The sequence below is a fragment of the Sparus aurata genome, chromosome 2, assembly GCF_900880675.1.
Source record: "Sparus aurata chromosome 2, fSpaAur1.1, whole genome shotgun sequence".
In the NCBI taxonomy this organism is placed as follows: Eukaryota; Metazoa; Chordata; class Actinopteri; order Spariformes; family Sparidae; genus Sparus; species Sparus aurata.
Genome location: NC_044188.1, coordinates 27,248,781 through 27,262,415, shown reverse-complemented (window position 1 = coordinate 27,262,415; position 13,635 = coordinate 27,248,781). Strand labels below are relative to the sequence as shown.

The following is a 13,635-nucleotide window of genomic DNA, read 5'->3' as shown; positions in this document are numbered from 1 at the left end:
CACTTAGTGTCCTCTAAACTATCCCTAATTTAAGTTAAGAAATCACAAGTTGTATTGTGAGACACAAATGTAGCGTACTACGACGTATCAAATTGGGATTGCCTGTAATGCTTGATAGGATGACCTCTGTGTCGGTCTTTTGGATTGATTTCAAGTGACGCCTTAACACTTGGTAATTTGGCCTTTAATCACAGCTAGTAAGCTACATTGTAAAATACACTATGGCCAAAACGTGCTTTTAATGGTGCCGTAAAGTCTACATCTAATATAAGTTGATGGACGGAACCGATCACGTAGACTACAAAACACACCTTTCGAAAGAGTCGTGAATTAAAGCTGAAATGTGTAACTGCATATTACCTCTTAGTAAACACTACAGCCCGTTATGTGTCTTGTTTGGTAACTGTACCTTGCTACACGTGCATGTGGACAACTTCAGAAACGGCAACACCCCCTTACTTCTCATTGGACGTTGTTTCATTTGAGTCCCGCCTTATGTGGACTGTAATTGATCCAACAGTCCAACTTTAGACGTCCATCATCAAGTGTTCTGCACTACTGTTGGTTAAATGAATACACCCCTTCCTCCCGTCACATCTGGGTTCCGCCTACTTATTAAAAGTCGGGCTGTGGTTGGTGCGCGGTCAAGTCAGTCAACTTTGAACTTCCGGGTGTGGAATCGTTGCAAAACAGTGGTGGAGGAGGACATACACCGGGAAAACCCTGGATAACGTCGCTTTTTGAAAAGTGAGTCACTAAATATATTAACAGCAACGTTTCTCCTTCAGTAACGTATTTTTTATGTAGGAGAGAAACATTATGTGTAAGTGTTTGGATGTAGCTAGCATCATTTTAAGCCTCAGGATGAAGCTGCTGACGTTACACAACATGGTAAACGCTAACCATGATACAGGAGCTAGCCAGTGAGCTAGTTAACCTAGCACAGACTCTGTCATATAATTGTTGCTGTCTTGTGTTGAGATACAATTTTTAACTTAGCAGACCGCAAGTCAGATATTGCACCGTTATTGTAGGCGACACGTGTTCATGACACTTTAGCATGTCTTGACACATGGGCAGACAATCACACCCAAGGTTAAACCAATAAACAGGGTGAAGAATATGCCAATACATACATATGAGCCCCAACAATCGTTACATTGATCAGTTACTTCACAGATATCTTCATAGATGTGTTAAGCATGTGTATATTTGGTTAAAGATGTGTAGTGGGTGTGTCTGGTACTCCGTGTACTTTAACTCTTTCTGTTATTTTCTCTCATACCATTTGACACCGTGTAACTTGACTCCCTCCTCTCTCCCCTTCTCTGTATGAAGTGATGCTATCAGAAGTCCTTCAGGTGCTGCGTGGGGCAGGTAAAGTGGGGTCTGCCCTGGTCACCACCCAGGGAGAGCAGCTCCGATTAATGGCCTGCAATTCCTCCATGGCAGCAGGGGTCAAAGCTGCTCAGGATGTGGTGGAAGGACTGGTGGGCACCTTTATGGGCGGCAGCAGTGAGGTAAGGATCTTGGTTATGTTCCTTTGGGCTCTGGGAACGTGGTGTTATGGAGTAATTGGTAGATTAATTGACGATGAAAATAGCTAGAATAAATGCAGCCCAAGTTGTATGTACATATAGTCTTGTTTATATTTTATGGCTAAATGACATGTCCCACTCTGCTGCGTTTGTAGCAACAGTCAGTAAAGGAGGATGTGTTTCCGGATGCGGAGGGTTGGGAGAATATGGACCCTGATGAAGTAGGAAAATGGTCCGTGGGCTCCGAGTTCCCCCCTGATGCTTCGCAGCACAGCCAGACAGAAGTTGGAGGTATGGTCAATACAAGCTTGTTAACTACTCGAAGTGACATACACTGTTTTTGTATATGAATATTTTCATGCTGCAGGTCCTTTTTTTCATTTATTGCAATGATTGTTCTGTAATTGTCATGACATTTTTATCTCATTCGTATCAACTGTGCGTCAACAGTTATTTGAAGACAAATCATCAAGTACAAAATATTCACATTTTAGAAATCCTTTTCACGTCTTTAACATATTAAGGTCTTTGCAAAAAAGACGAATTTTAGGACATGTATAGACCTCAAATGTATCCTTATTGTTTTTCCTAAAAATAGGCATATATACCCTTTGTTACTAACATTGTCAGCATTTTGCCTTTGAATTTTCCACTGATTGAAAACTATAAGTATATAATAATAACCAGGTATATATAAGAATATATAAGATTTTTTTTTCTTATGCTTCAACAGGTTAAACACAGATTAAATGACAAGACTTCAAAATAGTAACATCATGGTTCTCTCATATTCACTCAGTGTATTCAATAACACATTGTCCTCTCCTTTCTCCACCATAGGAGTTCCTCCCCCCTCAGGAGCATCTCCTGCAGGGGCAGGCTGGCCAGGACAGAGCGCTCGCTTCCTCCACACCACCCACAACTTCCACCGGCACTACTACCAGACCAGGTCTGTTCATGACACGGTGGTTGCCAGACTCACACCAGAGGACATCAAGAAAGCCAGGGAGGCCAAGCAGGCGCTGGTCAAACCTGTCAGACAGAAGGTTGGTTAAAGGAAACGAGAGGGGGGCAATATGTGTCATTGCAGATTATTATTTTGTTGTGTATTTTATTGGTTTATTATATTTATTCATTTAATATGTGCATCAGGCCAGTACATAAAGACTTATCATGTAAAGACGAGACAGTCATATGACTGCACATTCAGACATTTAGAAAATATGCTTCAAATAAAGTCATTATAAAGTCATTATAAGAATTCAGGAAAAAACAGTTGTCATAGACTCTCACCAACTAAATGAATTAAAAAATGTCATCAAGGAAAAAAAAATGGGGGTTTTCACCAAGCTTACTAAATACACAGTAATATATTATTCATAATCTAATCCAAGAGTAGACAACCCAAAGCAGTTGCTATGACAATATTTGGAGTTGACCCATGTTATGTAATGTCTGTCATTTACAGTATGTTTGCCATTGTGATCTAATTCAAGGTCACTGTCTGGATAGTTTTGCCCTTTATTTTAAGTGTTAAGAAACAAAAATCTAAAATGGCTTTAGAAATGGTTACAAGTAAATGTATAAATTGTTTTTATTATCTGGTTTGTCTTTGCTCAGCTGAGCGACCGTGCCAGAGAGAGGAAGGTACCCGCCACAAGAATCAGCAGGCTGGTTAATTTTGGAGGTAAGAAGAACATACTTTTTATACTATTTATTTTCTATTCTAATTAGGGATCAACCGATATGGATTTTTTCGGGCCGATGCCGATACCGATTTTTTTTTTCCATCAGCCTTAGCCGATGACCGAAACGGACTGCCGATTTTCTTGAGCCGATATTTGGAGCCGATACTACTTTTGCTCCCTCAATTTACATCATAAAAATTACACAATGATGATAACAAATGTTACGAGTCTCAATTTTAAAAAAAGGAACCTTTTTTGAAATTAAAAATGGTGAGGTAGAACAAGAACAAGTAAACAATATTTAACAAATATTAAAAACAGGTGAGGTAGAACAGTGCTCTGTGAAATGCTGCCACACTGGATTGGTTTTCTGCTCTGCCATTTCTTGCAGCGTCTCCAGCAACACAGAGCTGCCTGTGGACGCCTGTCTGTAAATAATGCCAGATCGGCGAACGCAGCAGCCTGCATCGGCCGATGCCGATCCATGTAAAAAACGCAAAAATTGGCCGATGATATCGGCCGGCCGATGTATCGGTCTATCACTAATTCTAATACTATCCCATTTTTGTGCATATCATGTGTGGTAAAACACATTGTTCTTACCCTTTTGTTCAAGAGAGTCCTTCCCTTTGTCATCCAGGTTGTCAAATGGCTCCAAGTACAGCTGTAGTAATAAAAACTTGTGCAATAAAATGTGAAATACCACGGTTGACAGAGCATAGAGAGCAGTAATTACACACATACAGTGTAGCTATAAAACCAAATGTTCAGACTTCCCTAGTCAGTCATCGATGGACCAATCTACAAGACAATGTTTTGCCCTTATCAGACGAACAATGAACACTGTAAATATCACAAGATGATGAATGACATAACTGACTCCACTCCATGCCTGCTGTAAAAAAACATACTATATATACAGTACATGCATATTTTTAATCACATCTGGGGCTGCAACTCTTATTTTTATTTATGATCAATGTGTGATTTGTCTAGGAAATGTTGTAAAATTGTGGAAAATGTTGATCAGTGCTTCCCAAAGCCAAAGGTGGTGATATTAAATATCTTGTTTTGTCTGCAATCAACGACATTTTCTGTTCACTGTCATAGAGGAAATAAAGAAACCAAAAAAAAGATGGTGGAGTTAGAGAATGTTGACCTTTTTCTAAAAAAAACTATCCCTTAATTGATTATCAAAAGACTCACTGATTTAAGGGTTCATAACTCATCCATTAATTCTTGCGGCTCTAATCACAATTATTGTTTAAGGGCTTTCTGTGTTGACAAAGAACAGTCAAGCAATGAGTACTTGTTTTAATTAAATTTCTTCTCAAGTGTCTGAATTTAAAAAATGTTTTACAGAAGATACCAGACATGAAATATAATTTCACCACTAAAATAGCAGCAGTAGCAGCTGCGTCATGTCAGCGCCTCCCTCAAGCATCTGTTGAGTGGCCCTAAATCTAAATCACTTGTGTTTCTCTGCTGCAGGACTGGCAGTAGGACTGGGGATTGGCGCCATTGCAGAAGTGGCAAAACAGTCACTAGGAGGCAAAAACAAAGGAGGTATACATATCTTCGTCCCACTTCTCTTCCTCTGTCCTCTGCTGTTCTCTTCCTATGTAAACTAGCTTTTGGTCCTCTGCACGCTTGGCAGATCCAGCAGACCAACGGGCAGCTGGTGGACCCTGGAGAAGTTTCTTGTGTGTCAGCACCTGCCAGGCGCTGGACAGGCATTAAATCAAACCTGTTAACAAGAACTTATACAGAGGCTGTAATATGTGTTAAATGAGCGGTGTTTAATGATGTACTGCTGTCAGTTTTTACACGCTGTTCTCAACAATTGGCTTGTAAGAGCTGAAGCTTAATTACCGTGCAGCAGTGTGAAGATAACTGCTTAGACAAATTACTCTTGCTCTTGTTCTTCTAATACCATGTGCTCTAAATCACTGCTAATAATCCTATTCTGTGTTTTTTGTGCCTTTTTAGATGCGAATGCCTTGTTAGACTCTCCTCTACTGTCAGAGGCCAATGCTGAGAGAATTGTCAACACACTGTGCAAGGTCCGTGGGGCCGCGCTCAAGATAGGACAGATGCTCAGCATTCAAGGTACACACTGTAACGATGGCGTCACTGCAAAATGGTGTTCAGATGTCCTCCCTTTGTCCACACATCAGAGGCTTTCCAGGCATTTTTTTTCTGACAACTTCCCATTATGTTTTCTTCAGACAACACCTTCATCAACCCCCAGCTGCAGAAGATCTTTGAGAGGGTCCGGCAGAGCGCAGACTTTATGCCTGCTTGGCAGATGAATGTAAGCATGAACTGACCCCCCCCCCATCCCCACATGAAAATGCAAATCTTCCCATTAAGTTTGAGTTTGGGAAATGCGTCTAGGCTGCTGCGGTTGATTTAAAAAAAAAAACAAACAGAAAAACAGAATCAACTGGCAGAACCAGATGACACACTGCGGTGGCCATCACATATGCATTCAATCAATTAAACCACTGACACGGAATATATGAAATGACACTATTAATATAGCGCAACACTATAATAGTTATGATGAAAGTTTTTGCATGTTTTCTTGTTGAAATGACACATCCGTGTCAAGAAGAAACGCACACTGTCATATAGGGCTGCAACTAACAAGGTTAGCTAGTCATATACACGAAGAGCAGACACATGCACGAACATTCAGAGGTCCCCCACATTTTTTTGAGTATATGATATGTAGCTCGGTGCCTCAAAGAACAATGTGCTGCCAGGAGACGACACTGGCAGGGGAGGAGAGGAGATACTTAGCAAGTCTGCAGACTCGTTGCAGATTAAGAAATACTCTATAAGTGTTTTTACTTCCGAGCCAGAGGCCAGAAACTCTGCACTATACAAGTGGCATTTATAGACAAAATGATGACACTCTTCCAGCTTTGTCGATGCTGCACACCCCTGCAGTAACTGCCGCAATGCCTCATTTGGTGTGCTTAGTCCTTGTGTGAACTAGCATCAGTATAAGATTGTTATACAGTATAATATGTATCTATAGTGTCAAAAACCTCAAAGGAAAAGTGATGCAGTTTCTGATGAGATTGCACAAAAGATAGTTTGACCAATTCTGTTTGCAACTGTTTGCAAGATCTTCAGTGCAGATAGATGTAAGTAGATTTTGAAGGTTGGATACATATTTTCTGTTTGGCTCTGATGATATAGAAAGTTCTAGAGGAGGAGCTGGGGCCCGGCTGGAGAGAGAAGCTGTCATCCTTTGAAGACAAACCATTTGCTGCAGCATCCATCGGCCAGGTGCATCACGCGGTGCTAAAAGACGGCAGAGAAATCGCCATGAAGATCCAGGTATTCATACACGCAGTTTTTTTTCTGCCTCCCTTACAACCTCTTTCTTAATCTGTCTCGACTGATTCCATTTCTTGCTCTCACATTTGTCGCAGTACCCTGGAGTGGCAGAGAGCATCCACAGTGACATAAACAACCTGATGTCAGTTCTGAAAATGAGTGTTATCCTGCCAGAAGGTAACAACCACATTCATATTAAGTGCTTGTTTGTCCCCTCAAGACTTTGTTCAGTGAATAACTGCTTATACATATGGTAATATCAAAATACAGCTCTGTTTTGAAGTCAACAATATATATTTACATATGAAAGGCCCTGGGAGTTTTCATTATCCTTTGTTGCATGTTGAAGAGTGCATTCATTACTCAAAGCCAAACATTATCCTAAATGATCTAATTATTATTTATCAGCAGAAATGGGCTGAATTTCTTTTTCTTCTATTTAATAGCTTTATGATCCAGAATTGAAGCGCGTGAGTCACAACAAATATTGTTCCACTGTTTGAGTATCTGAATACTGAAGCTTTGGCAGTAACACCACATTGATGGAAAGAAATCCAGATGCGTATCCTTCAAGACTGTTCCCCCATCATTAAGTTGGACGCTGACTACAGATGCAATTTGGATTTCTTTGGTCTTTTCTTTCATTCCAGCATTTTTGGTATTGCAGTTTAGACCACGAGGTGGTGCTATAGTGTCAGGTCAGAACTGGGTGACACATTTGCCACTGAGTGAGAATGAGGACATCTGAATCATTTATCGAGATGTTGCTTTCTACATGCCAACCCCAGTCAAAGATGTTCTACAGTCCCTAGTACAGCATAACACTAGTTGTCACGCTTTGATAATTTGCAGAAACTACACTGATGCGTTTAAAGATGCTGGCGTCTGTATGTTTTCTTTAGATTTCTTTCCTTTCTTTTCCCACAGGACTGTTTGCAGACAGCAGCCTAGAGGTCCTTCAGAGGGAACTGGCATGGGAATGTGACTACAAGAGGGAAGCAGAGTGTGCCAAGAAGTTCAGGTAGGTTCATGTGGAATGTTCAACCATAAAGCCTGCTACACTGAAGCCCTCGGGTGAGCCGTTGTGCACCATTTAACCACACAGAATGGAAACCACACCAGGTTAGCTGTGAAGTTTCAGGACGGTCTCACTCAAAAGTAGCCAACTATTCACTCAATGTTTGCTACTGCTACAAAACTGCATAGATATCAGAAAGAGACTTGATACAGCTTTCTTCTTTTGTTACAAAATCAGTCTATTCCCTTAATATGTGGAGTCCTAATAGAAATTTGGCCTTTAGGATTTGCACTACAAATTGTTTGGGTATTTTTTCATTTACAATGTATTCTACTCCTACCACTACCACTACCAATAATATTATTAATTCGGATCATTCATATTGTTTTATTGTAATAACAATTTTGAGCACAGACTGCATTTCAAAGAAGTACATTTCGTTTACTCAAATACAGACACATTGTTTTATTGTGTCACAGTATTGAGTCATTGTTGACTTTCTTTATGTGCATGTTTTCTAACTGGTTTCACAGATGTCATGAATTGATTTTCTTTTATTATGTTCTTTTTTGTAATTATTTGCATCTGGCCTCCAGGTCCCTGCTGGAGGGAAATGAGCTTTTCCAAGTACCAGAGGTGATCGATGAGCTGTCAGGCCGCAGGGTGCTGGCCATGGAGCTGGTACAGGGAGTCCCGCTGGACCGCTGTGTAGACCTGGACCAGGAGACCAGGAACGAGGTATGAGTTGACTCAGAAGGTACAAGGGTCTCATTTATTGTGGTATTTCCTCAATGCTATTGAAATGTAAATGTGCGGTGGAGACCGGGAGAGTCAGGGAATTCTTTGGCATTTTGAAGATGTTACAAAAAATGTGTCAAATGAGTTTTGCACAGCTATAGCAGAATATCATATGATTGTGTCAATTTTATCTTTATCAAAGCTACATCACAGTAGGAAACTGGAAAAGACAAACCAGTACTAAGTAATTAAAGCGTTAGAATCTATCACTTTTGGACTGAAAGAGGCAAAGGCTGTGAAATCTCATGTAAGGGCTCCATAGGACACAATGTAGCTGAGAGATGTCGCCCATTGCAGTCTGGACCTCAATTGCAGCACCCATTAGAGCTGAAACCTGTGACAAGTAGAAAGAGCAACTTAATTAGTGTATTGTATATCTGTAGTCCATCCCTTGTTGGCAACAGGAAGCATAATGTACATCACTTTTATTTGTAAAATATGCAACATATGCTGCAGTGTGACAAGTGCAGGGCTGAGCTGACTCATTAACTTCAAGTTACTTGCTGGCAAATGATGCAGCAGGACCTCAAAACACAGTGTGAATAGAACTGCAGCAATGAAAATTAGACTGTGTCAGTGGTTTGTGAGCCACATAATAAAAATAGGAAAATATCACGTTGGTTAAGAACAGCATGACAGTAAACACGAACATCTCCTCTCCTGTCCTCCCGTCTCCAGATCTCGTTCAATATCCTCCAGTTATGTCTCAGGGAGCTGTTTGAGTTCCGGTTCATGCAGACTGATCCAAACTGGTCCAACTTCTTCTACAACTCAGACACCAACAAGGTAAGGGCAGTCTTGGAGTGAATTTTTTAAATTAGTTGAACACAGAAAAGGATATCATGGTGACGAATTATTTAATTCTGCCAAAAAATCCCACGATGAGCAGCAGATGAATAACGCTCGTCTTGCCTGTAGGTTGTTCTGTTGGACTTCGGAGCGTGCAGAGGCTACGAAGAGTCATTCACAGATGACTACATACAGGTATGATGCATCTGAAATTATAAAACACCCACCTATGAGCAACACAACATGATTTATGCAGCAGGGTTGCTGTGAATAATTAAGCACCTAGGTCTTTGGCAAAAATTTTGCAACAGCGGGGGGAAAATGATCGCATACTATCAAATGCATGTGGGCACATTCTTTTACTTGCAGCCACTTCAGTCTACTGGAGCCTTTAAGTTGAGTTAAACGTGATTCCAACATCTATATCACCATTTGCTGTGTGTATGTTCTTGTGTGTGTGTTCAGGTTGTGCACGCAGCTTCCGTGGGTGATCGAGCCACTGTTCTCTCCAAATCAAAGGACCTGAAATTCCTGACAGGCTTCGAAGCCAAGGTGAGATATTTCAGTCTCTGCTGCTGCACCCATTTATTTTTGATATGATTTATCCTCCTCCCTCTCTTCTGTCTTCTCCAGTTATTCCTTCCTCGGTCTCACTCCATGTGCTCTTTTTTGGTTTCCCCGTAGTCACGGTGCATGTTCCAGCTTCTCTTAACACATTTCTTTTCTATTTTACATATATCATGAAATTCTTTGTGGGTTTGCCTGTTTGGACGAACCTATTGTGCTGACCCAGACTTTGATTCAAAAATAACTTGATGTCCTCTGAGAGGCAATTTGTCATACAGCACAAACATACAGACACAAACAACAGCAGCCTTATCTGCAGATCATCTGTAGCAGTCATCATTGATGTTGTCACATTCCAGGCAGACATTTAAAGTGCATGTCAGCAATGATCATAAAAAAAGTATAATAATACTGATACCAGATATTTCACTAGACTCCTAAAGAGTCTGTGGTTATCGATAATATATGACCACGATCAGTTATAATTACATGATTATCACTAGACTGTTACCTATAAATACCTTTTGTATTCTAAGAATTACAAGATAACATGCTGGATAGAGGTAACATGGGGAGAAAACCAGTCATTTATCTATGAGTTGGAAATATAAAAATGTGTACATATACTCTGTGTCTGCATAATATATAATGTGCTCTTTTGGTTCCAACATCTCCAGTAAACATTTCCTCAGGCTACCTCAGAATGTACACTAAAAATGCAGCTTAAAGTCACTGTGTGCGTTCTCATTTCCAGCATCAATATATCAAAGGCTTAGTTCAGTTGATTATCATGCACACAGACAGCCATTGTAACGCCTCTCCATTCTCCCTACCAGGCCTTCGCAGACGCCCACGTGGAGGCGGTGATGATCCTCGGCGAAGCCTTCGCAGCCGCAGAGCCCTTTGACTTTGGCACCCAGAGTACCACCCAGCGCATCCAGAGCCTCATCCCCGTCATGCTCCGCCACCGCCTCACCCCTCCACCAGAGGAGACGTACTCTCTCCACCGCAAGATGGCCGGCTCCTTCCTCATCTGCTCCAAACTGAATGCACGCATACAGTGCAAAGACATGTTCCTAGAAGTGTACAACAACTACAACCAGAGGAGGCAGAGGCAGGTGGAGCATGCCGCAAACGCTGCTGCTTAGATGTTCAGGGACAAGGTCACTGCTGCTTTATCAGGGGAAAGGGACAGAAAAGATGGAGTCTACAAGTGCAGAGGCTGGATCAAACTTACCTAAGACTTTATACCATGTTATATATAAGAGACAATGCCCACATGCTCAGATGAGGAGCATGAGTGTGCTTGACTTTCCACGCCTTGGAGTCTCCTTACAGTGCTACAGTTTGGCATGACTGTGAGCGTATCATGATTGTGATGTGTATAATGATGATTCAACATTGAGGCCTGGCTAAACTCTCAGACTCATGCGCAGCCAAACATAAATATTTAATTATTAACTATGACATGACATTTGATCATCAAGGGTTTCACATGACAAAACAACAACCTCAAACTCATGCATCTAATGCTGCTTGAAACTGAAATGGTCATAGTGGAGAGGAAGAAACGGTCCAGATCCCGCCTTCATTTCGCAAAGAAAGATGACACCAGTGCTAGTTGTAATTTCCGTAAAGTGATAATTTCGAGTTAGGATGGAGGTCCCAGCTGCCAGCTGAAACATCTGTCTACTCAACACGGGTTTAATCTCCAAAAATGACATTGATTTTTACACTTTGTTCATGAGTGGTGCTTTCCAGCTGAGCAGCACGTCGGTTAAGGAGGATGAATATTCTGTGTTATAAGAACAGTCAGACTCAGATAATAAAATGGTTGTGTTCATACTGTAAACCTGTGTAGGCCTAATTTTTTTCTATTCAATAAGCCGAATAAGCAGAATCCATAATGGGAACACTATCTATAAATCTTATCAACTGTCTTTATCGTTTTGAGTGTTGGTGTGTGTGTGTGCGTGTTTGATCATATTGGCCCAATGGTTACATCTCTGTCACAGCAAACACATCACATAATACAGACGTACATTAATGTCATCTTTGTGCGCAGCTTAAAGACATGATGCATGTTCTCTCTGTGCTCTTCTGGCTAAAATGAATTCACTCCAACAGGAAGGTCCTCCATATTTCCAAAAGAATGGGTGTCTTCTGTCCTGTCCTCTTCTGTTTGAAGGTCTTTGTGCTGCCTGGAGAGCTGGAGAATAAAGCTTTCTCCTACATGTGATGACTGGCAGACTAGATGAGCAGATTATGAGAGGAGTTAGTGGGGACGCTTTATTGAATCCAATTGTGTGATGGCCTTGCATTACAAAGTATATATGACATAAAACTCTATAATGGGAGATACTTGCCTACTACTCCTTTTTTCTTTATGACAGAGATGTGTACTGTAAGATACAAGGCAGTGTGCCGTGTGTTTTTTTTGGTTATGAAATAAAATATTTTAATGTAGCACAAAATTGAGCTTTACTGGCAAGTGTCAAGAAGAGGCCATAAACCAAGGACTTGGTTCACTCTGTATTGATCTTTCCATTTCAGTTATAGTCCTCTTCGGGAAGTGTCATTGAGTGGAGGCCATGTTTGATCTCATTCTCCACATGTACAGTTCTTGTATTGACCGTTAAGCATCTTGGTACAATATTTTTGGCTCACGAAATGTAAGACTCAGAGCTAATGGTGGCATTGATGGGTCTATTTTTTTTTTCGGATGCTATTTTTGTTTCATGGCAGTGATGTCTGTTTTGTCTAAAATCCAGCCATTACAGCAATGCAGGACTTTTTGCTAGCTCAGTGTCGCTGTTGACACCACTGACATCGTAAAAAAACCTGATGGAAAAAGACGCAGCCTTTTTACTGTATCTTCCATTAGCACTTGCCGTTAGTGTCCTTCCATTGAGCTTCGTTACATCCTGTATGATACAGCTGCTGAGCTGTTCCTACAGTGAGGCCGCCTCGGATACACTCCATCAAAATCACAGTTTGCTTTTTCGGAGTTTGGGATCGGGCCACAGCTAATAACTGCAGCACATGTTGAGAGAAGAAAAAGGACATTCTTCTCTTTTGAGTTTCACGTAACGGAAAGTTGGAGCTTTTTCTCTGCGTGTAAGACGCAGCTGGCTTCAGTTTATTGTAGAGGAATTGGCTCTTTTTGGTCCCAGTCTCAGCCTTTTGTATTGGCACTAACACAGGACTGGTGAGGGCTTATTTCTACCAGGAGAGATGAGACCTGATAAGAATATGCTAACGTTATGTTTGTGCAGAGAAACAGCTATGGTTTTAATGGTTGTTGGTGCTGCTGAGTGAAAGATAATATAACGTTGTTGGAGTTAAGGCCTACTAGGGACCACAGTGTGAACATTAAGGGACCGTTTCTCTGCCCAGTAGGCTTTTACTGTTTATCTTACACAGGCTGGTGTGCCTTGATTATCCTGGAACTTGTCTTCTACTATTAGAATTCCCTGGAGATGTTTACTGGCAATTGTAACCTCATGTTTGTGTGCTTTTCATTTTTATTTTTAAGCTCATTTGGTATCACTTTGACATTTAGAGCAGGGCTGTAGCAACGATTGTGGAGATTGAGGTCATGGCCTTTAAGGTTTTGAGGGGGGTTTGGCAGCAATCTGAGAGTAGTTTACATTCTGCAGTTTTAGAGGCAGTATCATTAAAGATCCCCTCCAGGCCCCGAGACACATGAAAATGCCCAAAGTATCCTGCTTGTATGTCCAGGTGTTAAACTGAGATAACAGGTGAGAGCAGGGACAATTTCCCCCTTCAGCGGATAATGTGGAAACAACCCACGAGTGTCAAACGCTGCACATGCATCATTCTGGACAGCTCACACATCACAGTCAAGAAACAAAATGACAGTTTT

At 41.1% G+C, this 13,635-nt stretch overlaps 1 protein-coding gene across 1 annotated transcript; it reads left to right on the top strand.

The window, feature by feature from the left end:
- The first annotated feature begins 628 nt into the window (after positions 1 to 628).
- On the top strand, positions 629 to 11,601 carry coq8b (coenzyme Q8B). The gene is made up of 16 exons (XM_030443539.1): positions 629 to 747; positions 1,339 to 1,520; positions 1,694 to 1,829; positions 2,379 to 2,584; positions 3,159 to 3,225; positions 4,718 to 4,792; positions 5,216 to 5,335; positions 5,455 to 5,540; positions 6,437 to 6,577; positions 6,673 to 6,754; positions 7,505 to 7,598; positions 8,192 to 8,333; positions 9,072 to 9,179; positions 9,312 to 9,377; positions 9,648 to 9,734; positions 10,586 to 11,601. Coding segments are annotated over exons 1-16 (1,905 nt in total). The 5' UTR covers positions 629 to 746; the 3' UTR covers positions 10,898 to 11,601.
- The last annotated feature ends 2,034 nt before the right edge of the window (positions 11,602 to 13,635 follow it).